Below are 27,234 nucleotides of genomic sequence, written 5' to 3'. Positions count from 1 at the left end.
CCACCTGCCCTGCAGCCCACCTGCCCTGCAGACCACCAGCCCTGCAGCCCACCTGCCCTGCTGACCACCTGCCCTGCTGACCACCTTGCCCTGCAGCCCACCTGCCCTGCTGACCACCTGCCCTGCTGACCACCTGCCCTGCTGACCACCTTGCCCTGCAGCCCACCTGCCCTGCTGACCACCTGCCCTGCTGACCACCAGCCCTGCAGCCCACCTGCCCTGCTGACCACCTGCCCTGCTGACCACCTGCCCTGCTGACCACCAGCCCTACAGCCCACCTGCCCTGCTGACCACCTGCCCTGCTGACCACCTGCCCTGCAGCCCACCTGCCCTGCTGACCACCAGCCCTGCAGCCCACCTGCCCTGCTGACCACCTGCCCTGCTGACCACCTTGCCCTGCAGCCCACCTGCCCTGCTGACCACCTGCCCTGCTGACCACCAGCCCTGCAGCCCACCTGCCCTGCTGACCACCAGCCCTGCTGACCACCAGCCCTGCTGACCACCAGCCCTGCAGCCCACCTGCCCTGCTGACCACCAGCCCTGCTGACCACCTGCCCTGCTGACCACCTGCCCTGCTGACCACCAGTCTTGGCTTTTTCCATTTCAGAACTTTTCCTTCAGACCCAAGAATGTTGTGAACTCGAACACAGGAAGAAAAGATCAGAGAACCTGGTCTCTGTGACCACTCCGTGGTCTTGGGCGCTCACAAACAAGCACCACTGTGTAAATAGAGCCGTTTACTCCCATGCCTCCCTCCTGGAGCTTCTCTAAGGAACCAGAGAGATAATGACAGAGATTTGTATATGACAACAAAGATTCAAAAGGTTGACGTTTCAAGGTTCAAGGTTATGGGAAGGCAAACCACTAAAGGAACTGGGAGTGGAAAGATAACCCCTGCCCATCCTTGGACATTACTGTGACACACTGTTTTGATTTTTATTTTCACATTGATCATATGTGGCAAGACTATCATCATCATCATCATCATCATCATCATCATCATCCCCATCTTAAAGAGAGGTTCAGAAACATTAACTTGCTCAGTCAAGACAGCACAGTTGGATGGGGCAAAGTTCAGCCAAGAAGTGCTTTCCTAGTGTAGGTTATAGCTCTCCCCAGTTTGTAACCCTAAGCTCGGAGGTTTGAACCCAGAACCCAAAAGAGAAATGATTGTGGTGAGTTGGAATTAACTCAAGCTAACAAGTGTGGAATAGAAGAGAGACGTTTGTTTGTTTACTTGCCATTCAACAAAAAGAAACAGCTGCTGATCAGAGAAGCATGACGTATTCCTTCGGGGCTGAATCTCTTGTCCCGGGAAGCAAGGCAGGAAAGCTATGGCGTTATTTAGATTCAGTAGATCTTGACACCACCTCAGATGGGACTGTTCCCCAGATGAGGCAACAGTGCTATCTTTGAGGGGTCTATTCTGGACTGGTCCCTGGGTTGCCAGCATCTGCTTCTCTCACTCCTCTCCCAGGCCTCTTTTTATTGGCCTCTTCCTTTTTCTGTCCCCCTCAGGGAACCCACACACAAACTCACTGGAAGGCCCAGCACCTGCCTGTCTTCACCCTTGGAGTTCTACCGGCCTGGCTCAGTCCTGGGGCTAGTGGGGAGAGCTTGGCGCCTTCCCAGAGGCAGGGGAGGAGGGAGGCTGGGAACACAGGCTGGGGCTTGGTGTCGCAATTCCGGGCCGTGCCGGGACCTTTGCTCCGCGAGGTGTCTATGGGAGGAGGGGGGAGGGAACGCTGACTCTGGAGGCTGCTGGGATTAGGGTGGGGGTGACTGAGAAGCAGTCCTTCTTGTAAGAGCAAAGAGCCTCCAGGGTGAGGAGAGGAAGAAGAGAGATGGGACTAGGCCGGTCTGCGGGAAAACGCGACTGTCTTGGTAGAGGGTAGGGGACAGGGTGGCGCCGGCTGAGAGGGTGGCCGGCTGGGGTGGAGTCAGTCTGGTGGGAAAGCTACCTCGTGGGCGGGGGCCTAATGAGGCTAAGGGCCCCGGGTCGCCAGGAGGAAGGACCCCTTGGCAGTCCCTCCCCTCGGCCTTTCCCCACTTTACTGCTTCTCCCTGCTGGCTTGTTTGCTCAGCTCAGTCACTGGCTGCCCTCTGCGGCCTCGAGGGCCGGTACTGCAACACCCTCTTCTCCCAGCAAGGGGGCTCCAGAGACTACGCAGCCAAGAAGTCTGGTGGCCTGGAGATTCGGCGGGTCTGCTCAGTGGCTGGGGGCTCTATCTTTGCATCTGGTTGGGGAGGGATGTGATGGAAGAATATTCTAGAAGTGAGGAATAATGTTAACGGGAGATCTGGGCAGGGATAGTTTTACTAGTCTCAGAAGAACTAGAGGGGTTCTGGGATCAGAGGTCCCGTACCGGAAAGGAGAACTTTATGCTAGGACTTCAGAAACGGCAGGGAAAAGATAGATGACAATGAACAGACTCATAGAGTGAGCTTGAATCCAGCCTTGTGGTCCTGCCAACTTTGGCTCCTAATGTCAGAGCAGAGGGAAGGACCCTCCACGGATCCCGGAGGCAGGTTCAGAGAACAAGGCTGAGATCCAAGTCGGGATCCACTCTGGGCTCTGCCACCTCCACCTGTGTGTATAGCAGTTTCCTCAGCCTCTTTGAACCTGTTTGCTTATCTTTAAAGTGAATTTAGAACAGTCCTGACAACAGGGTGGAGGTTGTAGAGTTCAGTGGCAGACCATGGAGGATCTATGAGAGGAGAGGGAGAGGGGGGGGGGAGAGAGAGGCGAGAGAGAGAGAGAGAGAGAGAGAGAGAGAGAGAGAGAGAGAGAGAGAGAGAGAGAGAGAGAGAGAGAGAGAGACTCCTGACTTCAACTGGATTGTGGTGGTACATGCCTTTAATCCTGGCATTCAGGAGGCAGAGGCAGGTGGATCTCTGAATTCTAGGCTAGCCTGATCTACACAGAGAGAGTTCAAGAACAGCCAGAACTACACAGAGAAACCCAGTCTCAAATAATAAAACAAACAAACAAATCCAGACTTCATAGGGTTTCCCAGGCTCATCCATGCTAAGTAACTGTCAGCTGGTGGTGTGAGGACAGAAGGGAGCCCAGGCCTAGATCTGGAGAAGTGTAACCTGGCTATTCCTGCAGGACAGTGTCTTGGTAATGTCCAGGGCTCCAGGAAGAGATGTCCTTGTGGCTGGAGGCCCCAGTGCCTGATGTTTCTCCTGGTAAGCTGTTTTATCCAAACCTCCTCTCCTACCTGCATCCAGCACCTCTCAGAAGCACTGCCAGATCTATTCTTAGTGTTGCTCAAACTCTTTTCTCTGGTTCCAGTGCTTGACCAGTGATGTCCTCAGTCTGGGTTTGCTTTTCTGGGAAAGGTGACATGTCTATGCTTAGACAGTTCTGTCTGATCAATGAAATGGATGCCCTCCATCGTCCCCCAGGGGACAGAGGTTAGCACCTTCATTTAAGATCTTAATATGCTAGTTGGGCATTGGAGGGTGCACACCTTTAATCCCAGCACTCAGAGACAGTTGGATCTCTGTGAGTTCAAGGTCAACCTGGACTACACAGAGAAACCCTGTCTTGGGGGATCAGGGACTCTTGGTTGGTAGACAAAAGACTGCAGCTGACACTAGTCCTGGGTCCCACCGGGCACTGAAGCTGAGGCTCAGATGCCTTTTGTATTTGCTCTTTATTTTGTTTGAGACAGGGTTTCTCTGTGTAGCCCAGGCCAGCCTCAAACTCAGAGATCCACCTGCCTCTGCCTCTCAAGTGCTGGGATTAAAGGTGTTCATCACCATGCCTGTCTAGCTCGCCTGCCTTCTAACAGTAGAGTTGAGTTTGTAGTTTCCGAGCTAAGACACTTGGGAATGGAGTTTGGATAGGACCCAAACCCACACTCACTACCCTGCTCTTCTCTTGGGCTCAGACTCTGCAACAGAATTGTGGAAGACAGAACCTCAAGATGCAAGAGATCAGGGAGGCAACACCTGCATCCTCAGGGAGGAAGCCAGGATGCCCCAATCCACTGGGGATGCTTTGAGGACAGGGGTGGAGTCATCAGAGTCCACAGCCCTGCTCCCCAGGGCAGAAGCCCTCCCAGAGCCTACAGGTATGAACCACACCTGGATTTGGAGAAGGTAAAGTCTCCCTAGATTGAGGAGGGGAACTCTGGGGCTCTCTGTTTTCTAATGTCACAACTAAATCCAAATGCTCTGGGCCAGGTAGACCTGAATGACTTTGGTGTGGATTGTGTCTGTATCTTAGGGGTTTCTGAGCCTAGGTCTCCCTGCTTGTGGAGTGAAATTAGTCCTTATGATTGTGTTAAGGATCAATGCTTATGGAGAGCTCATGGAGAATGAATGAATGAGAGAATATCATTCAGTGAAGGGAAGAAAGAGTGCCTAGCTGGGAGCGAATAAGGAAGGGAGAACATTAAACCTTGTGTCTCTATCCAGAGCTTCGTCCACAAAAGCGGAAAAAGGGTCCGGCCCCCAAAATGCTGGGGAATGAGCTGTGCAGTGTATGTGGGGACAAGGCCTCTGGCTTCCATTACAATGTGCTGAGCTGTGAGGGCTGCAAGGGATTCTTCCGCCGCAGTGTCATCAAGGGAGCGCGCTACGTTTGCCACAGTGGTGGCCACTGCCCCATGGACACCTACATGCGGCGGAAATGCCAGGAGTGCCGACTTCGAAAATGCCGCCAAGCAGGCATGAGGGAGGAGTGTAAGTGTCCCGGCAGGAACTGGGAAGAGATGACACTGGTTCCCTGCTATGAAGGCAGATGCATTGCAGCGATCTTCTGAGTGTGGATTACAATTTCCTTATCTGGCCAAAGTGGCACACATTTCTAGTCCCGACACTCAGGAGGAGAGGTGGATATCTAAGTTCAGGGGCAGCCTGGTCTACACAGTGAGACCCTGTATTGGAAATAAATAAATAAGTAAATAAATAACTAAATCCTCCTTGCTTTAGACACATTTTGTTTCTGGAGCATCAACCCACCCTTGGCACACTTCCCACCTCACATCTGGCCCTGTCTTCAGGTGTCCTGTCAGAAGAGCAGATCCGCTTGAAGAAATTGAAGCGGCAAGAAGAGGAACAGGCTCAAGCCACATCAGTGTCCCCAAGGGTTTCCTCGCCTCCCCAAGTCCTGCCACAGCTCAGCCCAGAACAGCTGGGCATGATCGAGAAGTTGGTGGCTGCCCAGCAGCAGTGTAACAGGCGCTCCTTCTCTGACCGACTTCGAGTCACGGTACTTGGCCTGGGGAGAGGTGGCTGTATATGAAGCACCAGCTAACTTCTTGACTCAGAGCAGTTTACCCTTTTCTTCCTTGCCCACCCTGGGTAGCCTTGGCCCATTGCACCCGACCCTCAGAGCCGGGAAGCCCGCCAACAGCGCTTTGCCCACTTCACTGAGCTGGCCATTGTGTCGGTGCAGGAGATTGTCGACTTTGCCAAACAGCTCCCTGGCTTCCTACAGCTCAGCAGGGAGGACCAGATCGCCTTGCTGAAGACCTCTGCAATCGAGGTGGCTGGAAAGGGGATGGGGTGAAGGGAGAGACAGAGTAGGGTTATCTGTAGGGGACCTCCAGCTCTCCAGGTTGGAGAGTCCAAGCCACTGGGAAAGAGAATCAAGCTGCTCTCAAGGGCCACATATAAGACCAGCCCCTTCGTCCCTGTCTGAAAGATGCTGCTTGTGTGCAGGTGATGCTTCTGGAGACCTCACGGAGGTACAACCCTGGGAGTGAGAGCATCACCTTCCTCAAGGACTTCAGTTACAACCGGGAAGACTTTGCCAAAGCAGGTGAGATCCGACATGGTCAGGGGTCTGGCGCTTTCCACCATTGGGGCCACCATGATTAAAGAACCGTGGGACTGAGGTTTGGGTGCCTATACAATGAAGATACCACTTGTTTTTTCAAGAGAGGAGTTTGGAATGTTGATCAGCTGCTTCAACCACTCCAAACTGACCCCTGTCCACTGAAGCACTGAGGAGCCAATGGAAGGATCTCCCTGGTGGGGACCAGGCAAGGCAGAGCAGCGGCCTTCATTCTTGCTTTAGAGAGGATGTGCTACTCTGCTCAACATTTAAAAATACTGTGTAGCTAGGGAAAATGTTTGAAAAGCATTCTATCAGACCTTTTAACAGACAAAAGGCAAGATACTGCTTGTTAAGGATATACAGACTGAATTGACTCTTGAAATCTGTCCCTTTTCCTGATGAGCTGTAGTAGAGCTGATGTGGGACAAACATGAAGACTAAGAGAGCTAGTGTTCAAGCTGCTGCTGGAGTCTGATGCTTCCTCAGGGCCGAGCTTCTCTCAGATCGCTGTTAGTGATGTTTATGAAACGGGAGCTGGGAAAGGGTAGAGGTCCGTGGGAGACTGAGGAGTTTGGCAGCTGAGAAAGCAGGCTGTGAAATGGAGCTGATGTGACTCTGTTCTTAGTGCTGATAGATCCTGGGCAGAATTCAGAAAGCTTTCACTGGTGACTCAGACCCACCCATGATCCTCTAGTACCAACATGGGCTTTCTAGGAAAGCCTTTCTTAATTGCAGGGAAGGGGCAAGGCTCCGTCAGATTCTCTTGTGTTTCTTGGTTTTTCTGAATGTCTAGGTACCTGGTGAGCTATGTGAGGACTCTGTCCTGCCTTAAGACCCAGCCCTATCCTCCTGTCCCCTTTTCTGCCAAGCATCTTTTACCCTCAAAAAAAAAAAGGTTGCTATCTTAGACTCTCTTAACCCTTACCTTTGTCGGAACACCCTCTCTCGTGGGCCCTTCCTGTTTCTTCAGCATTTGTGGACTTTGTTATCTGAATCTATACCTATTTATAAGATTTCTTTATTTAAGCAATCTTGATTTCATTGTGTTTTTCATTTCTTACTTTATCAGTGTATTCTTGGGGGGAAAGGAATAGAAGGCTTTTTTTATTTTTTCTTCCTTTCTAACCATCTTTTCTTTGTAAAGAGTTGACTATCTTGTCTCCCCCCACCCACCTCTTTTTGTGTTTTGTTGTTTCTTTCCCTGGAGGTTCTGTTCTGCCAAGTCCCCTTTTGTCGTACACCCACTACTATGTCACGACAGTCACCTGACGATGTGGACCCAGCTAATTTGAGGGGTTCCTCCAGCCAGTGTTAGCAGACCCTCCCAGGAGGACAGCTCAATTCTAGAACCTTCTCCCTTTATTTGTATGAAGGGACTTTTAAAGCATATTTTGGAGCTTAAATTTTCATCAAGAAATGCTCTATAAAAACAAAGCTCGCCTATGGAATAGATGAACACAAAATGCTTGGTACATATCAGGGTGAAGCTACAGGAAGTGACTCATCAAGAAACCTCGGATGGAAAAGAATAGCAGATGGTTGCTAAAAGAAAGCTGAGAAAGCCTGGAAACCAGTGTGGGGTAGAGAGGGTGACAGTAGGTGGAAGAAGTGTGACCATGTCTAGGCTCAGGCTGCTGTGTGCTCATCGTCTTCTCTGCAGGAAGATTGTTCTATTAATGTTGGGAGAAATATGAGAATCAGTGGTTCAAGTCCATGGGCTGGGGAGGTGGCACACACCTGGAGAGCCGGCAGAGACAGAAGCATCTCTGGGGCTTACTAGCCAGCCAGTCTAGATGAAATGGCTTGCTCCAAGTTTAGTGAGAGACTGTCTCTCAATAAAAGTAAGGTGGAAAGCAATAGAGAAACTTGCTGTCTGTTGACTGCTGGCCTCCACATGAGCATGCATGGACAAATGCACCCTCCTCCCCACTTACATGTACATACACACACACACACACACACACACACACACACACACACAATTCAAGGCCATCCTTGGCTACATAGGGAGTATGAGGCTAGTGTGGGTTTATATAAGACATTGTCACAAAACCAAAAGAAAACAAAAACTACCACCCCAAACCCTAAAACAAAATTAAGAGAGAAGCCAGGTATGCACACACTTTTAATCCCAATGTTTGGAAGGTAGGTGCAGGCAGATCTCTGAGTTCTAGGACAGCCAGGTCTACATAGTGAATTCCAGGACAGCCGAGGGCTACCTTTCTCTCTCTCTCTCTCTCCCTCTCTCTCTCTCTCTCTCTCTCTCTCTCTCACACACACACACACACACACACACACACACGATCAACCGAAGTGAATATGGTATAGTTGGCAGAGTGTTTGCCTAAGTTATATGAGGGCCTGGATTCAATTCTCAGTACCACATGGTTGTGGTACTAGATAACCATAATCAACAATGCAGAGAGGGAAGAAAACCAGAAGTCCAAGGTCATCCTCAGCTACATAGTGAGTCTGAGGCCAGCTTGGGCTTCTTGAGACATTATCACAAAGATGTAGTCTTTTTTAAAAATTTAATGAACAGTAGATATCACATATACTATTTACTATTCTAAAACGTTTATGAGGTAGATATTACTATCTCTGTATTACAGATAGGGACTCTAGGACCCAGGCAGGTTAATTTTTTTTTTTAACCTTAAGTCACCCAGCTTAGTCCACAGTAAATTCAAGGGAGTCAAATCCTGGCAGTCTCCAACCTCAGTCCACACCCTTAGCTACATTTGTATTCTCTCCAGGATGTGATAATGTGACATATCAGCTGTAACTCAGGCATTCAGATAAGCCAAGAAGGTTTCTTCCTTTAATCCTTCTCTTCCTTCTCCCCCTCTTTTGTTATTTTTGTTTTTGAGTCAGGGTTTCTTTGTGTCATAGAACCCACTATGTAGACCAGGCTGGCCTCGAACTCAGAGAACCTTTGCCTCCCGAGTGCTGAGATTGGTGAGCACCACCCCTACCAGCCCTCTATATTGGGTTTCTCTATAAGCAAAAGTCAGAGATACCTATATTTCTAGAAGTATGGCACCCTTGAGATTCCTAATTTAGTTATTTAGTTCAACGCTTTTTGTTTAGTTTTGTTTTTCAAGACAGGTTTTGTCTGTGTATCTGTCCTGGCTATCCTGAAACTTTCTATCTGTAGACATGGCTAGCCTCAAACTCAGAGATCCACCTGCCTCTGCCTCCCAGTGCTGGGACTAACGGAGTGTGCCACCATCACCTGGCCTAATTCAACAGTTTTTATGTGTCAGACATTGTGCTAAACCTCCTGCCTACTTTATCATATAACCATCTGCACAATGTTCCCCAACCCCAAGAAAAAAATACCTGTAAAGGCAACTTCAGGAAGAAAGGCTCCTGCTTTGAGGGTCTAGTCCGCCATGGGTGAAGGGGCAGCAGCAGATGGAGGGGTCACACAGGACCCACAGCCAGCACTCAGCCTGCTTTATCCAGTCCCACACACCTGCCTAGGGCTTTGTCTCCTAAGTGATTTTAGATCTGTCAATTTCACAGTTGAGTCACCATCATGGCATCACAATAGATACTTGGTTTTGGTCTGTTTGTTTTGTCTTGTCTTGTCTTGAGACAGGATCTTGCTCTGTGGCCCAAACCAGCTTGGAACTAGGAATCCTCTTGCTTCAGCCTTTCAATTACATTCCTGAACCCCATGCCCAGTGTGGTCGTTTTCTTAGATAGATTCATCCATGACTCAGATTTCACAGAGGAGGCTTGGAGAAGCTTAGGAGCTTGCTCTTTCTTTCTTTCTTTTTTTTTTTTTAAATATATATATTTATTTATTTATTATATATAAGTACACTGTAGTTGTCTTCAGACACCAGAAGAGGGCATCAGATCTCATTACAGATGGCTGTGAGCCACCATGTGGTTGCTGGGAATTGAACTCAGGACCTCTGGAAGAGCAGTCAGTGCTCTTAACCACTGAGCCATCTCTCCAGCCCGCTCTTTCTTTTTTAAAAGATTTCTTTCTTTCTTTCTTTTATGTATATGAGTGTACTATCTGCATGTATGCCTGCATGCCAGAAGAGGGCATCAGACCCCAGCATAGATAGAGGTTGTGAGCCACCATGTGGGTGCTGGGATTTGAACTCAGGACCTCTGAGAGAGCAGGCAGTGCTCTTAACCGCTGAGCCAACTCTCTGCCCTAGATACTTGTTCTGACATGGCAGAAACCTAGAGACCTGTTAGTGACTCTAGCACTAGAGGTGTTCTTCCTGCTCCTGACACGAAGATCCCCACCCAGCCTCTTTTCTTCCTCCCCAGGGCTGCAGGTGGAGTTCATCAACCCCATCTTTGAGTTCTCCAGAGCCATGAATGAGCTGCAGCTCAATGACGCCGAATTCGCTTTGCTCATTGCCATCAGCATCTTCTCGGCAGGTATGGAGGAGGGGCAAGGGGGAAACTGAGCAAGAGACTTTTACCCAGGAGAGCTATAGTCCTTACAGTGGATGACAGAGGCTGGGTGCTGGGATTTGGGTTATGGAATCAAGACTTTGGCCAGATTGCTCCTCAACTCTGTTGGTGGCTTATAGACCGGCCCAACGTGCAGGACCAGCTCCAGGTCGAGAGGCTGCAACACACGTATGTGGAGGCCCTGCATGCCTATGTCTCCATCAACCACCCCCACGTGAGTTTACCTCGGTATCTTTTTCTTGTGCTCTTCTTCATTTTCTGATACCCACTTTCTTTCAAGAATTCTGCCTTCACCTAGCATGATAATTTCTGTGTCTCTAACAATCTCCCTGCCCTGTCTCACCTTTTCTGAGGAAGAGCAACAACTAGACTCCCCTTCCCCTGCCCCCCAGGACCGACTGATGTTCCCACGGATGCTAATGAAGTTGGTGAGCCTCCGGACTTTGAGCAGCGTCCACTCAGAGCAAGTGTTTGCACTTCGCCTGCAGGACAAAAAACTCCCCCCTCTGCTGTCTGAGATCTGGGATGTCCACGAATGACTGTTCTCCATGCCTTTTGTGTTGGCCACACGGCTGAGGCTTACTGACTGCTCCCTAGAGGTGGAACAGATTGAGACGGGCACACATTCCTGGGAGCTGGGCGAAGGAGAACCTTGCAATGCATTAAGGGAGAGTCAGCGGGTTGGGTCTTTTGTGGCTGCTGGGCAGTTGGGGACCTACTAACGTTGTATGCCATCTGAAGACCTCGTTGACCCAACCAAATAAACTAGCTAGGAGAGCCGCTTTGCCCAGGGTTCTTCAGGGCCCTGCCCACCCTGCTTCTACCACTTCCTGTTTTTCCTCATGGTGACCCAAAGAAATTCTCCACTATCTCTCTGTGGCTTGGCTGTAATGCCTCAGGGCTGCTTCACCAGTAGATCTGGCACTTGAAACAGGAAGGCCAAGATGAATATAGAACTAAGGAAGCCAATTTCTGGATCGAGAGTGGGGGTGCTGTTGTGTCAGAGGAAGCCTGTGTCTGTTGTGATCTCCCTCCAGACTCAGAGGAGAAGGGCAAATCACAAGCGGCAGCTTTTGTTTACTAGGCCCGCCGCTTAGGTGCTCCTTCCTCTTTAATGATCCAGGTAGGAGCAGGTGCTCTTTCTGTGAGGGGAGGAATGGGATCTTCAGCAATAACTCGGCAGTACGCTTCACGCTTGTGTATAAAGTGACTTACTTTTTCCATTGGCATCTGAAGAAGAGTACAGATTTAAAGACCCGGTAATACTCCCCTTTGGGCTCTGGGCCCTGTAGGACTCCCCGTAGGCCAGTGGAGGATAACAAATGTTTGAATTGTCAAAAGAACTGGACTCCATTTCCCAGAGGGCATCGCGGCACCGTTCTCGGTCCCCTACCTTGGTGTAGGTAATAAGTACCCAGGCAGCTCCGAAGTGCCCCCCTGCCATCCCGACTTGGTAGATTCCACCGACACACAAATTGGCCTTCCAGCCTGGGAGGCTGGCACATTCAAACAGCGTGCAGGGGGTGTCAGATACGGTTTGTATAAACTGTCAGAAAGTCTTAGAGGGAGTTTATCTTGCGAAGTACTTTCAGATTGATCATCATTCTTTCAAGACGGACTCTATACCCCAGTCGAATTAAAAGCTGTTTGAGTAACCAAATCAAAATGTATTTCTTTGGGTCCTCCCCTTGACACCTACCTGTACTGGGCTGGCCCAGTGCGTCCCACCCCGTTCCCACTCCCACAAGGCTAGGTGTGTGCGTAGCCGCTCTCCTCCCTGGGCTCCGCTTGGTGCAGCCCGGTCCCCCGGGCGGCGAATGGTACGGCCCCAGCCCCCTCAGGCTCCCCCTCCCGCATCAGGTCTGAGTGGTACGCGCCCCCCCGGTGCAGACGCGGAACTGGCGCCCGCTCGCCGCGGCGCCGGGCTAGGAAGCGACGAGCGCTCTGCCGCCGGGAGACGTCGGGCGGGCCTGGCGGGTTCCTCGGAGAGCAGGTAGGGGAGCGCGCGCGGCCGGGAGCCCTGTGTGGGCCTTTGAAGGAAAAGCGGCTGCAGGAGGAAAGGGTCTCCGAGGCGGCCCTGAAGGAGCGAGCGCGAGGGGGCGTGGAGCCTGCTGAGAAAGTGAGGCGGGGGTCGAGGCGGGGCGCCCGCGCGGCTGGAGGGCCGCGGACCGCGTTCCCGGCTGGGGGCGAGGAGCTGTCCAGCAGGTGAGGGGGCGGCAGAGCTGTCCAGCCCCGGACCCGAGGAAGGCGCCAGGCGCGTGTGCGCGTGCGTGTGCACGCCTTATTTTTGATGAACGTTTGGAGAACGGCGTTTGCTTCTCTAAAACATACATATATATCTACATTTCATCCTTCAATATTGGCTTGCTGAAGACTAGGTACACCATTTAATCATTTAATGCAACTGCCCCCTTTTCCATCCTCCCGCAGCTCAATTCTTCCTCGTGCTCGCTCCTCCTTCCCCAGTCCTAACCATCGCTCGATTCATTGCTCCAGTTCTCCTCCATGCTGGACCAGTCTGTTGATGAGCTTGCAAGGTCACTGCTGGGGAGGAGGAGGAAGGAGAGAAAGCCTCCGGTTGTGCTCACGTCAGCAAAGATGTCATATCGTCCTTGGGTCGGATTTTTGTGGTTTTTAGAATGAGATCCTGCCCCAAATGAGGGACGAGCCCACAGGGTTGGTAGCATGGCCACTGTGGGCTAAAAAGGAGAGATTATTTAAAAGTCTATGGACTCTAGATGTGAGTGGTGACACAGGAGTACAGCAGGAAGGTATGCTTTTAGAGATTTGGACTACATCGCGGCAAGAGGTAGGGACTTTCCATTAGTAAATGAGATCGAGGCAAGAGGCAGAGTCTGGGCCTGGTTGGTTACGAAGGCTGAGTGAGTTACATGTGCTGTTAGAGGATTTAGAGTCTGTGGGGAAGGTAGGAAGGACAGTGTTGATTGTCTTTGTAGCCTGAGTATCTGATCAGTGGCTAATGGTGGGATAAGAATTGAGGCTAAAAATACACTCTACCACTGCTAACTCTAGAGAGAGGCTCTGCAACCAATCTATCAGTAAGAGAAAGCTTTAGCACCCACTTTTTTTTTTTTAGATGCTTCTGGCTTTCAGTGTAAACCTGTATTTTATTTAAAGACCCAGCCTCCAGCCTTACAAATTCTGTTTTATGGTAAGGAGCTGAAGTACGGAGCTGAATCTAGCTTGCTTGTAGGTAGACAGGTCTATATAGAACACAGCATGGCTTTTGCCCATGTCCCATTTCTAGCTTCATTTCTCTTAGGAAGAGAGCTCAGCTCGATAAGGGTGCTCCACCTTTACAATATGCTCATGCAATATGTTCCTGTAGTCGGGAGAACCAGAGGACTGCTTATGAGTACTAAGAGTGATGAACCCCGGGATGACTTAATGTGTGGCATGCTTAGGACCTTGGTGAAGAGCTATTTCTATTAAAAGCTGAATGTGGGATTTAAAATAAAATTAAACACAGACAGTAGCAAAGGTAACGTGATTCTTAGTAGGTGCTGTGGATGGAATTGGTATCTCCAGGGTTAGGGAGAATGAAATGCTGTAGACCATGGCTGAGTCTGGAGTAGCAGCTGCTAGCACTGTTTGGTCACTAAGCAGGGGGAGGGGCTATGGCTCTGCTATAAATAGTTCTGGGAGCCAGAGTCGCTATGGAGACAAAACTGAATCCTATTACCTATGGGTCCTCTATTGGGAGCAAGGGGTAAAGGGAACAGTATTTTGAGGACACCAGCGGTATTGTAAATAGGTCTTGTTTGTGGGTCGAGGAGGAAAAAGATAAAAAAAAAAAACTAATTATCTAGATCAAGTAATGCCCTCAGCACAGGCAATATCTATGGCTGTTGTATGGGAGTGTATGAGGCAAAATGGTGTGTGTATGTGTGTGTGTGTGTGTGTGTGTATACAGTGAATAAAGTCTCAGTGAGACCATAGAAGCAAAATCTTGGAGCACTGGAAATGCCCTATACAGGAGTGAAACATATTTAGAAGTATATGAAAATCTAATGAGAAATATAGTTTCTTTAGAGATATCATTGTTTATTTTACACACGTGTATGTCTGAGCGTGTGTGTGTGTGTGGGCCCTCCATCAGTGTAGCACTGTGAAGAGTGACACTTTATGTGGAACTAACATTGCGGTAATTGTGAGCCGTCCAGTCTACTACTCAGAGCTGAACCTAGGCCTTCTGGAGGAGCCAGGAGTGCTTGTAACTGCCGAGCCACTTCTCTGGCCCCCGGGAAATAATTGATTCTTAATATGTTTAGAAATTCCCTTAAACACTTCCCCTATATTTGCAAAAACCCTGGTATTTTCAGTCCCTAATTTATAATCTCCGCAAGACAGAGAAAGACCAGGCCTCCTGGGAGCGTATTGTATTACTTATTACTGACTCTGGTCCCAAGACCAGAATAGACAAGAGCTATGGTTCAGCACCAAGGGCAGAGGAAGCAGCAGGACCTGCTGCCCCTTTTCTATCTTGAAGTGGGAAAAGTGGTTAGAGATGAGGCAGTTGGAACATGGAAATTCTTCATGTGAGGTCACATGGACTACAGTATCCAGCTGTTGTTACTGTCTGAGTGCAATTACCTGGAAAGTCTATGTGATAGTTACACATCAGGCTGAATGCTGCTTGGTGAGACAGAATAATTAGGTTTCCATGTAGACGCAGACATAAAAGCATAGATTAGTGCTGTGCGAAGAATCTGCTTTTATCTTAATCACCCCTGGAGTAATCTTGAAATGACTTTTTTTGTTATAATTGTTCAATCTAGATTAGACTGTCTAGGTCTGTTTTTCAGAAATAGTCCCCAAAACTAGGCTGGAAATGAGCTAGTTAGTGGTCTGAGTCATTATTTCTTCGACTCCTCTTCTCCTTTTTGTGGTGCTGAGGATTGAAACCAGGGCCTCATCCATATTAGACAGATCCTTGATCACTAAGATACATCCTCAACCCTATTCAGTTTGAAATTTGACTCTGGAAGCCCATAAACCTAGACAACCACCAGGCAAAGCAAGTGTCAGATTCTATCACGAGTACAGAAGTGGACAGCCTCTGACCTCTGCCCCTTGCTGAGATGAACCTGAGAAGGATGATTCCCTTAGGCATAGCACTGAATATTTATCAATATTTTTCCCGATTGGATTTTCAGATTATATCAAAATTCCTCCTGGGAACGCTGGCTCCTTGCTCAGTGACCTGACGTCTTTCTGCGATGAACTGATAAGTTGGAACCATGGTGCAAAAGAAATTCTGCCCTCGGTTACTTGATTATCTAGTGATCGTAGGGGCAAGGTAACCAAGAAGACTGGTAACTGCCTTGTTCTCTGAGGCAGCCACAGTGTCTTGTCATTCCCAGACCTTATTTTCATGTTGCTTTGAATATTTTATTTTTCCTATTGCTTTATGTTCTTGCTGCATGTTTTATGCTCCACTTTATGCAGGCTGTCTCTCATAAATAAATACATGCTAAGTTATTTTAATTCCTACTTTATGGATTTTGAGCAAACATATCCTTTATAGCCAAGCTTTCATAGTTTGTAGAAAGGGGGAACACACTGTGCATTCTGGTCATTTTTTTAGCTAAGGTGCCAGTCATCTTTAGTGTTAGTGATGATTTTCTTGTAGAAACTCTTCATGACAGTGTGTGTTTCATTTAGTCTGCCAGTCAGACGCTCTCCTAAAGTAGCTTTGAGCTTATTTGTTGGTCGTGGCTCAGGTGTGATAGTGCGTCATACGCTGTCAGGCTGCTGAGTGTGTCATGTCCTTCAGGCATCCCAGCAGTGACAGTGTGGCTCAGACTCCAGAACTGCTGCGGAGGTACCCACTAGAGGACCACCCGGAGTTTCCCCTGCCCCCAGATGTGGTGTTCTTCTGCCAGCCAGAGGGGTGTCTGAGTGTGCGGCAGCGACGCGCGGGCCTTCGAGACGATACCTCTTTTGTCTTCACCCTGACTGATAAGGACACTGGAGTCACCCGCTATGGCATCTGTGTCAACTTCTACCGCTCCTTCCAAAAGCGAATGCCCAAGGAAAAGGTGGAAGGCGGAGCAGGACCCCGTGGGAAGGAGGGAGCTCGTGCCCCCTGTGCCTCAGAAGAGGTTGCTACTGAGAGCCCAGAGAGTGGCTCAACCTTGCAGCTTCCTACTGCTGACTCCACTCCTGACGTAAACCAGTCTCCTCGGGGCAAACGTAGGGCAAAAGCGGGCAGCCGCTCCCGCAACAGTACCCTGACGTCCCTGTGTGTGCTTAGCCACTACCCTTTCTTCTCTACCTTCAGAGAGTGTCTGTACACTCTCAAACGTCTGGTGGACTGCTGCAGTGAACGTCTACTAGGCAAGAAACTGGGCATCCCTCGAGGTGTTCAAAGGTATGGTTTGCTTCTCATGCTCGGAAGGAAGGGAGAACAGCAAGAGACTGACATGATTAGTTTGTGAAAGGGAAAGAAATTTCCTCTAGGGCTGGAGAGATGGCTCAGTGGTTAAGAGCACTGACTGCTCTTCCAGAGGTCCTGAGTTCAGTTCCCAGCAACCACATGGTGACTCACAACCATCTGTAATGGGATCTGATGCCCTCTTCTGGTGTGTCTGAAGACAGCAACAGTGTACTCATGTACATAAAATAAATCTTAAAAGAAAGGAATTTTCTCTTCAGCTCCTTTAGGACTGTTTAAACAATTTAGTACCAATGTAAAGATTGCTAAGCATTGGACCTTGTACTGTAGCTATATTTTGAGAAATGCAGAGGAGTTTGATGTGGTCATGGCATTGGGTTCCATCACATATACCGTCCACACCCGTTTTTGTCATCATATATCCCTCTGGTCCCGTCTGAGCTTAGCGGGCTTCTCTAGCAATCCTCCTCTCCCTGTTATTATCGAGGTTTTATCGGGTTGCAGTGGTATCAGCCAATAACACTTCTGTGTCTAAGTCTTGCCATGTGTTCCTTAGGGACACCATGTGGCGAATCTTTACTGGATCACTGATAGTGGAGGAGAAGTCCAGTGCCCTTCTGCATGACCTTCGAGAGATTGAGGCCTGGATCTATCGGTTGCTACACTCCCCAGTGCCTGTCTCTGGGCAGAAGCGGGTGGACATTGAGGTCCTACCCCAGGAACTCCAGCAGGCCCTGACGTTTGCTCTTCCAGATCCATCTCGGTTCACCCTGGTAGATTTCCCTCTTCACCTTCCCTTGGAACTTCTGGGTGTAGATGCTTGTCTTCAGGTGCTAACCTGCATCCTGTTGGAGCATAAGGTGAGAGGGCCAGTTCTGTAGACCTGTCTAGGGAGAGAACTGTACACCCTGTTGGGAGCTAGGTCATGAGTCTGTTGAGAACCAGAAGTGTGTCTTTTTATTTCCAGGAGGAATGTGATGGCAGGTAGACAGCCGGTACTTGGTATACGAGTTGAATTATGATATTGATGTCGTGTGGATGCTTAGTCGAGTTCTTTGTTAGACTGGGTTAATTCTCTGGAGAGATCAGTTCCAGTGTATAGTCCTAGGACAGGGAGTGGCAGCTCTAAGAAGGTGGTGTTCTAGAGGAACTACATGGGTTGGAAGGTGACTGGCAGGGTGGGGGCTGCAGCCTCGGTGATGGCTGAAATATGCTGCAGCGGTAGGTGTGGTGAGCCTGACTTGGAGGGCTGGGAGCTGTTTCCTAGTACACAGTTTCCGTGCTGAGTGGTTTGTGGTGGGCCCACGGCAGGTGGTGCTGCAGTCTCGAGACTACAATGCACTCTCCATGTCTGTGATGGCGTTTGTGGCAATGATCTACCCCCTGGAGTACATGTTCCCTGTCATCCCTCTGCTTCCCACCTGCATGGCATCGGCAGAGCAGGTAAGTGTCACGGTGTCTTCCCTTGGGTGCTGCAGTGTCCCCTGGCTTATTCGTCAGCACTGCTCCTCTGTCCCTCGGAACTCACCAGTTTGAAATTTTGGCTGGGTTTGCACTGGTTCTGTGGTAAAACTACAGTGTTTGTAGTTTCTGTTTGTTACAGCTAGTGATTGTGGACTTCTTGTTATGGTGCGATAGTCATTAATGTACTGAAATGCACTGTTACCCTTCTAAAATCTGAAAAATTCTAAATTTTGCAATACTTCTATCACAGATATTTTGGGAAAGGAATTGTCTAATTTCTTTATCTAGAGAAACTCTGACTTCATTGCTCACAGTAGGTCTTGCCTCTGTTTTATCTTTTCCACAGCTGCTCCTGGCTCCAACCCCATACATCATTGGCGTTCCTGCCAGCTTCTTTCTCTATAAGCTAGACTTCAAGATGCCTGATGACGTGTGGCTAGTGGATCTGGACAGCAACAAGGTGAGACACTCACTAGGACCCTGTACTAACCCAGTTCTGTCGTAACCACCCTTCTGGATTATTTCTAACACTCGTAAACACATTGTTCTAGTGCTGCTTTGACTTCATCGGGCAGACAGGTTATAGAAGTTAGTCTTGCTGATTTAAGCGCTCTTTCTACATGCTCCAGGAGCCGTAAGACTGTTATGTTTGAAAATGTTATTATGTAAAGTGTAGATAATCAGGCACTAGTTTTCTTATTCGTTTCAAGTAGGAAGCTGTTTTCCAGCACACATTTAAAATTATATTAACATAACGAACATTGTGAATATATTAAACCTCTTGTAGAAAGCTGACTATGTGTTCATTATTAAATTTTAAGAAAATAAATGGCTCACCAGTGAAAGGCACTTGCCTCCAGTTCTGACAACCTGAGTTCAACCCCCAGGACCCACATGGTGGAAAGTTGTCATCTGTCCTCCACACATGTGACATCCAAACACAAATAAATAAATGTAATGAGAAAAAAAAATCAAAGGTAAGTGTAGGGGCTAGAGAGATATCTCAGCAGTTAAGAGCACTTCCTACTCTTGTAAGGGCCTGGGTTCGAATCCAAGCACCCATATCAGGTGGCTCACAGCTCTCTGTAGCTCCAGCTCAGGGGATTTGATGTCTCCAGCTTCTGCTAGCGTCTGCACGCATGTGTATACCCATACGCAGACACACATACATACACATAATTAAAAATAAAACATAAGTCTTAAAAAAACAAGCAAATTTAAGAAAGAAAATATGATTCATAATCTCTTATTTGGAGATAGTGTTGTTTAGGCTATTCTTAGGCATACAGGTATAGCTTATGTCTGCATACACATCTCTTGTATGTATAGTGTAACATATACTGTTGTGTCTATCCAGTCTCCCTGCACATGGTATTTGCTCTGTGTAAACAGAGCTTCTCGCCAGTCTATTCTAAGCTCATGTCATTTTTTTCTTTTCTCTGCTGCAGGTGATTGCCCCCACCAATGCAGAAGTGCTGCCCATCCTGCCAGAACCAGAGTCTCTAGAGCTGAAAAAGCACTTGAAGCAGGTAGGCAACGAGCAAAAGGAAAGAAGGGGAAGGGTCTGCAAGATGGCTCAGCCATCGACTCTGACAGCTGGGCCCCACAGGTAGAAGAAGAGACTCTTCTGCAAGTCGGCACTGTGCTGTGGCACACATATAGACATACTCAACGCAGAATAGGTTAAAACGCAGTTTTTAAATAAGAAAGTAATAGATGACTTAAGGTTGCTGCAGAAAGGCAGCTGGTATGAGAACCCTCTCATGGAACAGAGTCTCTCCGCCTTGAATGGGCTGAAGAAGAGGCACATCTAAATTTTGTGTAACGGGATAAACCTTAAAAAGGTTCTTTCTAACTCATTGTCTTCTCTATTACTCTGTAATGTACACAAAGCTATGTGTGTGTGTATATATATACTTCAGGCCAGGGTTGTGAGTTTGAGACCAGGTTGGCCTACATGGTGAGATCATCTCAACTCAAACATATAAAGCACCCTTCACTTTCTGTTTCTTGACATATCTGCCATTGTGTGTCTTTATAGTGTTCCTGTAGTCTTATAAGGTGGAAGTTAGTGTTTGGACACATTTGCTTCTTAAATCAATCTCAAAGTCCATATAGAAACCCTTTCTAAAAATCCCCTTTGAATTAGCCCTTCCACCCATTTTCTTTATTGATTTAATTTCTTTTCTTCTGCATGCTTAACAGTTCCTGAAGGTAAAACCCCACAGTGCTCTGTTCCCTTCCCTGTTGTACGTGTTATGTAGGACTGCCAGCTGTGCTTCTACAGAGGCTGGTCTCATTTGAGAGCTTTAGAAGTCTTTTTTCTGTGTTGTCTCAAGTGCCTAGCAGCTCCTCTAGAATCTAGAGTCTAGACTGCATTGAACTGAACTGGGTCGCTCGGGTCCTGCTCAGCTCACTGGCCCCATCTATGCTGATGTAATATGATACGTTGTTGCAGCAGTGTCTGGGGAGGGTTGCAAGATCAGAAAGTTCTCTTAGCTGTTTTCTCTGGCTGTTGTCCTTCTTGATGGCTGCTTAAGAATGACTAAAGTGGGGGCTGGAAAGATAGCTCAGTGGTGAAGAGCACCGCAGAGAACCCAGGTTCAATTCCCAGCACCCACACGACAACTTGTAACTCCAGTTTCAGAGGATCTGATACCTTCACACAAACATGTGCAGGCAAAACACCAAGGCACATGAAATAAAAATAATCAGGGGCAGGCAGATCTGTTAGTTTGAGGCCAGCTTGGTCTACAGGGAGTTTCAGGTCGTCCAGTGTTCCATAATGAAGCCTTGTTTCAGAGAAAAAGTGTGAGAGGAAGAAAGGAAGAGAGAGGTAACTGATATGAAGAGAGAGTGCTCTATGTGTCTATGTGTCTGCTACTGTGTAGCCCAGAACCAGCAGTCTGGGCCTTCAGTTAAACCCTGGATGTAGTGATTCCTCATACTGTGACACCTGCACTTAAAAAGTGCTGCTGGTTTACACCAGTAGAGTTCAAAGTGCACCATGGAATCTCGTATAGGCTAATTTAAGTTGGAAACTTGAGATTCTGCTTTTTTGTTTTTGCTCTTGTTTTGTTTTTGGTTTTTTGGGTGGCTTTGTTGTTGTTTTGAGTCAGCATCTCACTATATAGTCTGGCTGCCTTGGAGAGGCTCTGGTTTTTGTTGGTGGTGGTAGTGGTTGTTGGTGGTTTTGTTTGTTTTCAAGACAGAGTTTCTCAGTGTAGCCTTGGCTGTCCTGTAACTGGCTCTGTAGACCAGGCTGGCCTTGGGCTCAGATTTCCCTGCCTCTGCCTCTACGGTGCTGGGATTAAAGGTGTGTGTCCACTGACCAGCAAGGCTCTGTTGGTTTTTTTTTTTTTAATGTCCTTCTGAGTAGCTCTGTTTTCACAGTTCTCTTGTTTATATTTCTATGTATATTTCAATTTGAAAAGCACTTCTTGGCTACAATAAATGGAAAGTAAAAATTATCTTGAACTTCAATTTTATTTAACGGTGCCTTGAACTTAAGATAAACAGCTGTGTAATTCTGCCTAATATTTGGATTCTTTTTCAAGCATACAGACTCTGAAATGAATTGGTCATGATTTTCAAATGAGCACAAGTCTTTGTTGAGAACTTTGGATCAGAGTGACAGCTCTTTCCTAGGAGCTGAGATGGGCTGCCTGCGAACCTGTCTTATATGAGGGCTCTTTGTTGTTCCACAGGCCCTAGCCAGCATGAGTCTCAACACCCAGCCCATTCTCAACCTGGAGAAATTCCACGAGGGCCAGGAGATCCCACTTCTCTTGGGAAGGCCTTCTAATGACCTTCAGTCCACACCTTCCACTGAATTCAACCCACTCATTTATGGCAATGATGTAGATTCAGTCGATGTTGCAACGAGGTAAGACCATGAATTCTTAAGTTTGTTTCTCTGATCTCTTGGTTTCCGGGGAGTCTACTTCTGAGAGCCAGACTTACTTTACATACAAAATGTGTATGATATTTGGTTATATTTTCTACCTTAGCAAAAGTAAGGAGAAGAGATAGCTCATACTCTCAGCATGAAGAGAGAGGCTGATGGTTCTTTAAGATTTCTCCATGATGGTGTTTGAAACCTGTTAAGTGATGGTGTTGGAAGGTGGCCTAAGACCTTGGATCATGGCTATCCTAATGAGACAGGGTATGGGTCTTGGATTATCTCACCACTGGCTTCTTTCCCAGAGTGGCCATGGTACGTTTCTTCAACTCTGCTAACGTGCTGCAGGGCTTTCAGCTGCACACACGTACCCTGCGGCTCTTCCCCCGGCCTGTGGTAGCTTTCCAAGCTGGCTCCTTCCTGGCCTCCCGCCCCCGGCAGACTGCCTTTGCTGAGAAACTGGCCAGGACTCAAGCTGTGGAGTATTTTGGAGAATGGATTCTGAACCCTTCTAACTATGCCTTCCAGCGGATTCACAACAGTGAGTCCGCCTGCTCTTTGCCTGCCCCTCGTTTGTCCCTCAATGGCTGAGCCCTGGCTTATTCCCTCCCTCTGTATTGCTGCAGACCCCACTTTCTTCTTTTCTCTGCTGCTCACTGTTTGTCCTCTTTGGGTAGATATGTTCGATCCCGCCCTTATTGGTGACAAGCCAAAGTGGTATGCTCACCAGCTGCAGCCCATCCACTATCGAGTCTATGACGGTAACTCTCAGCTGGCTGAGGCTCTGAGTGTGCCACCAGAGCGTGATTCTGATTCGGACCCCACTGATGACAGGTGAGCAGTCCCTTGTTGGAGGAGGCAGTTGTAGGTGCGAGTCTTTGAAGCTCTACAGTCTATTTTAACAGGACTGGCACACCGTAGCCTTTTAGTCGAGTGCTGGGATCTGACCCTGGCTCATGATTATGTAGCAAGCTTTCCTAACCACTAGGGTCTCCTCTTCTTCTCTTTCATCTTCTCTTCCTTCTTTGAATGCCTTGTATTTATTATTTGACAGTTTCATACAGACATATACTATATCCTGTCACCCTCCAGACCATCTCCCTCCTGTTCCTCCCTCTTTTTATTGTGTTTGTTGCTTTTGCTTGCTTGCTTTTCTTTTTTGAGGTAAAATCTCATGTAGTCCAGACTTAGCTTGGATTCAGTATGTAGTTTATGATGACTTTGAACTTGTGATCCTTTGCCTCTACCTCTGGAAACCAGATGCTAGGGTTATAGGTATACACCTAGTTTATGTGGTGCTGGGAAGGAGACCCAGGGCCTACTGCCTTTTAGGCAGGGGTTCTACCTGTATATGTGGATACAGTCCTTTGTTTGGTAGGCTGCTTTTTGTGGGTTATGTTTGCTTATTAGTATTTATTGATTGATTGATTGATTATTTTATGTGCATATGTGTCTTGTCTGAATGTACTTATGTGTACCGTGTGTGCCTGGTGTTTATAGAGGGAAGAAGATGGTATTGGATTCTCTAGAACTGGAGTTACAATTAGTCATGTGTGTGCTGGGTTTTCTGAAAGCACAGCAAGTGTTCTTAACTATTGATCTGTCTCTTTAGCCACTTGTCTGTTTTTGTATTTTGAGACAGAATTTTATTGTATAGTTTAGGATGCCTTCAAACTCACTCAGTTCCCCTACCTCAAGTTCCCCAGGACTAGGATTACAGGCATAAACCACCATCCCCACTCTGACTGGTTTCCTCAACATTTTATTTTATCTTGTACCCTGGGCCTTGAGTTATCTGTGCTTTGTAAGTACTAATTGTGGATTCCTCTGCCTTCCGTTTTCTGGTTTTAATTTTTTATATTTTATTTTGAAAAATGCTCTCCTGTGTCCTAGGGTGGATTAAATTTACTAAGGATGACTTTGAACTTCTAATCCCTGTTGCCTCTACTTTCCTAATGTTGGGAGTATAGGAGTGTACTGCCCACTGCTCTGCCTGGCCTTTTCAAGGCTAGAACTGAGCCCAAGTCTTCTTGCTGCTAGGCTACCAAATGAGCTACATACGCAGCTTCTCTTCTTTAAAAACAGTTTATGGGGTGTGTGTGTGTGTGTGTGTGTGTGTGTGCGTGCGTGCTTGCATTTATGTGGCCCTGTGTGTATGTGGAAGTCAGATGACAACTCAAGGGACTTGGTTCCCACCTTTTACCATGTGGGCCCCAGGGATCAGGCTTGGCAGCAAGAGCTGTAAGAGCCTGAGCCGCCCAGGCCAGCCCCTCTCCCCGCCATGTTGTGTTGACTCCACAGTGGCAGTGATAGCATGGACTATGATGACTCAAGCTCTTCTTACTCCTCCCTTGGGGACTTCGTCAGTGAAATGATGAAATGTGACATCAATGGCGACACTCCCAGTAAGTACCTTTGGGAAGACTGGCCAATAGGAACTAGGCAGGGCTCAGTTTAGGGCCAAGGTGGTCTGTACCTCTTGGTCTCTCTTGGTAGATGTGGATCCTCTGACGCATGCAGCCCTGGGAGATGCCAGTGAAGTGGAGATTGACGAGCTGCAGCCCCAGAAGGAGGGAGAGGAGCCTGGCCCAGACAGTGAGAGCTCTCAGGAGAACCCTCCTCTGCGCACCAGCCCCAGTACTACTGCCAGCAGCAGCCCCAGCACCACCCACGGTGCCCAGTCTGTACGTGAGGGTTAGAGGGGTGGGCGGACGATGAGAGCCACTGTTTACGATGTGGACTCTTTCTATTAGGAAAACCTTACTGCAGCCATTAGTTTGCCTTTTTCCATATCCTTCCCATCTTTTTTCACCGTAAACCTCTGACTAAAAGCCTCTGAGATGGCCCGGAAGAAGGTCATGGGATTCTCCTTACATAGATCCAGAGGTCAGGACTAGAGTAGCTTCTCTCATACATTTTGTAGGCTAGGAATCGAACAGGTCTGATCAGCTCCACTGGACTGAAACTATGGGAGGTCATCACTGGACAGCGGATGACCACTCTTCATTTTTGTGACTTCTAGGAACCTGCTGATTCTACAGAGATGGGAGATAAGGGAGCAGCCGGCATCTCCAAGCCTCTCCCTCCTGTGCCTCCTGGCATTTGCAGACCTACTGTGGACAGGAGACACACAGAGAGTGGAGAGGGGTCAGTGTGCCAGCGAACCTATGGCCATCCATACTTCGAGCCCCAGTATGGCTTTCCCCCTGAGGAAGATGACAATGAGCAGGGGGAAAGCTACACTCCCCGATTCAGCCAGCATGTCAGTGGCAGTCGGTGAGAGCCTGGGGATCCCTTTTAGAGGGGTGACTAAGGGACCCCACTGCAATGACCCTGAGCGAGGTTAATCAGAAAGTCTACACTCTCTCTCTATTCTGCCAGACGGTAGTTCTTTGAACTAGGGACTTAGAAATTGTGGGATAAGAACAGCAACTGCAGTGTAGCATAAGGTTCACTCCCAAGACTAGGTCCCCTGCCTGGGACTCACAGGTGGCACTGTGCATTCAAGGGCTCAAAAGCTGCTGCGGCCCAACAGTTTGAAGCTGGCAAGTGACTCAGATGCAGAGTCAGACTCTCGAGCGAGCTCTCCAAACTCCACTGTCTCTAACAACAGCACCGAGGGTTTCGGGGGCATCATGTCTTTTGCTAGTAAGTACCTCAAACTTCTTCTTCCTCTGCTGCATTTTCTTTAAGGCACATGTTGCTCAGAACTTGAGATGTAGGACTAGGTTGACATTAGTCTTGATTTATATCATTGGGGTGATACAGATTGAAGTATTTTTAAATGAAGTAAAAGAAACACCAGCCAAATTAGTCATTATGTATGTATGTATGTATGTATGTATGAAGTGTGTGTGTGTGCCCACGCATAAATGTGCCACCAGATCATAGCATGCATGTAGAAGTCAGTGGACAACTTGTAGGAGTTAGTTCTTTCCTACCCTGTGGCTCCTCGGGGTCAAACTCAGGTTGCTAATATAGTAGATATGGTAGCAAGTACTTTTACTCACTGGGCCGTCTCTCTAACCCATTCGCGTATGTGTATTTCAGATGTAGTCGAATATTTTAATTTATTTTAATATTACATTTAAACCATACAGTTTTTTATATACTTTGTAGAAATATTTGTTTTGAATAGGCTATCTTCTTTGCCTGGTAAGGAGCTTTAATAAACATGTTTGAAATATATATGCAACTAATTTTTATGCTTACTTTAGCCTGAGGGCTAGAATCACTTATAGACTGTAGATTGACTGGGGGCTAATAAGAACTCCCATAAAGGGTGTCTATAGTTGTAGATGTTCTGAGAATCCAGGCAGCAATTGCTCTTCAGATCTAAAGATAAATGAGCCATACAAACGAGATGTGGATATTGTCACTGTGTGTGGCCCGAGACAGCTAGGACTGGATTTTGAGCAGACCTCTCTGGGTTTTCTTTATTTGCCCTAAGTTTCACTCAGTCTTTTCTGAAGTAGAGCAGAGAGTATCTGATCAAGCTATTTGGAATGCTGTTTGAAGGAGGAGGTGAAATGGTCACTTACAAGGATGCTGTGTTTGTCTTTGAGCTCGTGGGCACACTCATCTTCATACCCTTCCCTCTGTAGGCAGCCTGTATCGGAATCATAGTACAAGCTTCAGTCTTTCAAACCTCACACTGCCCACCAAAGGTACCCGAGAGAAGACTACACCATTCCCCAGCCTGAAAGGTAACTACAAGTCTTCTTTCGTCAAACCAGGTTTCTCTGGGAGACATGTCAGACATGTGGGTGATTGTCAGGAGCCTGCGTACCATGAATCATTTGACCTGGCTGCTGCCTCATTTGCTTATCATGGCTTTCACTGTACACTGCGGGCACTAGGTGGTTGCAGGTAGAAACAATCTTTGTAGCTGGAGGAGGCCCTGTTATATCCGTAGGACAGTAGTAGGATGGGAATACTGCTGCTTTGGGAGGACCTTCTCAGAAGCATATGCTCGCAAAGGGGTAATCGGCTGCCCCCAGTCATCTCCAGATCCCTACTGCATGAATCAGGGGTAAACCTCCCAAGGAGCTGGTCCACAGGAGTTGATTATGGGCAAGCCAGCAGCATTTATACCATGTAGCTCCACATGGCTTCATGCCAACTTTTGGTCTATGAGTGGTATTGATTGACTTATAGGATCAGTTCAGACCTCATTTCAATTTCATTTGTGATCTTTGTAGCTTGAGGGGC

The 27,234-nt window shown here is 48.0% G+C and overlaps 2 protein-coding genes across 43 annotated transcripts in view; both read left to right on the top strand.

Moving 5' to 3' along the window:
- Nucleotides 1-1,695: 1,695 nt before the first annotated feature.
- On the top strand, nucleotides 1,696-11,886 carry NR1H3 (nuclear receptor subfamily 1 group H member 3). 12 transcript variants are annotated; one of them, XM_080930790.1, is made up of 11 exons: nucleotides 1,763-1,823; nucleotides 3,113-3,192; nucleotides 3,299-3,420; nucleotides 3,900-4,082; nucleotides 4,429-4,695; nucleotides 5,016-5,224; nucleotides 5,321-5,500; nucleotides 5,677-5,776; nucleotides 10,091-10,204; nucleotides 10,360-10,454; nucleotides 10,633-11,886. In XM_080930790.1, exons 3-11 carry the CDS (start codon nucleotides 3,312-3,314, stop codon nucleotides 10,777-10,779), a joined length of 1,404 nt encoding a protein of 467 aa, XP_080786916.1. In that variant the 5' UTR covers nucleotides 1,763-1,823; nucleotides 3,113-3,192; nucleotides 3,299-3,311; the 3' UTR covers nucleotides 10,780-11,886. The 12 variants fall into 12 exon arrangements, with proteins under 12 accessions (XP_080786925.1, XP_080786923.1, XP_080786919.1 ...); XM_080930794.1 differs by lacking the exon at nucleotides 1,763-1,823 and adding an exon at nucleotides 1,833-1,891; XM_080930796.1 differs by lacking the exon at nucleotides 1,763-1,823 and adding an exon at nucleotides 1,902-2,203.
- A 228-nt stretch (nucleotides 11,887-12,114) lies between these two features.
- The window catches only part of MADD (MAP kinase activating death domain), a 39,173-nt gene continuing 24,053 nt past the window's right edge, over nucleotides 12,115-27,234 (top strand). For 16 of the 31 annotated variants that reach the window (XM_080930890.1, XM_080930897.1, XM_080930883.1 and 13 more), the window contains exons 1-15: nucleotides 12,115-12,233; nucleotides 15,418-15,560; nucleotides 16,038-16,634; nucleotides 17,215-17,518; nucleotides 17,970-18,101; nucleotides 18,469-18,582; nucleotides 19,571-19,651; nucleotides 21,830-22,008; nucleotides 22,329-22,564; nucleotides 22,701-22,857; nucleotides 24,325-24,428; nucleotides 24,520-24,707; nucleotides 25,046-25,170; nucleotides 25,532-25,671; nucleotides 26,628-26,729. In XM_080930890.1, the coding sequence (XP_080787016.1) occupies nucleotides 15,502-15,560; nucleotides 16,038-16,634; nucleotides 17,215-17,518; nucleotides 17,970-18,101; nucleotides 18,469-18,582; nucleotides 19,571-19,651; nucleotides 21,830-22,008; nucleotides 22,329-22,564; nucleotides 22,701-22,857; nucleotides 24,325-24,428; nucleotides 24,520-24,707; nucleotides 25,046-25,170; nucleotides 25,532-25,671; nucleotides 26,628-26,729 (2,518 nt within the window). In that variant the 5' untranslated portion in view covers nucleotides 12,115-12,233; nucleotides 15,418-15,501. Of the gene's footprint in view, nucleotides 12,234-15,417; nucleotides 15,561-16,037; nucleotides 16,635-17,214; nucleotides 17,519-17,969; nucleotides 18,102-18,468; nucleotides 18,583-19,570; nucleotides 19,652-21,829; nucleotides 22,009-22,328; nucleotides 22,565-22,700; nucleotides 22,858-24,324; nucleotides 24,429-24,519; nucleotides 24,708-25,045; nucleotides 25,300-25,531; nucleotides 25,672-26,627; nucleotides 26,730-27,234 lie in introns of all 31 variants that reach the window. The other 15 variants (XM_080930878.1, XM_080930891.1, XM_080930903.1 and 12 more) reach the window with 1 other exon arrangement.

This window comes from Micromys minutus (genome assembly GCF_963924665.1).
Source record: "Micromys minutus genome assembly, chromosome: 17".
Taxonomy (NCBI): domain Eukaryota; kingdom Metazoa; phylum Chordata; class Mammalia; order Rodentia; family Muridae; genus Micromys; species Micromys minutus.
The sequence above is the reverse complement of the archived record's forward strand: the minus strand, read 5'-3'. Positions and strand labels throughout refer to the sequence as shown.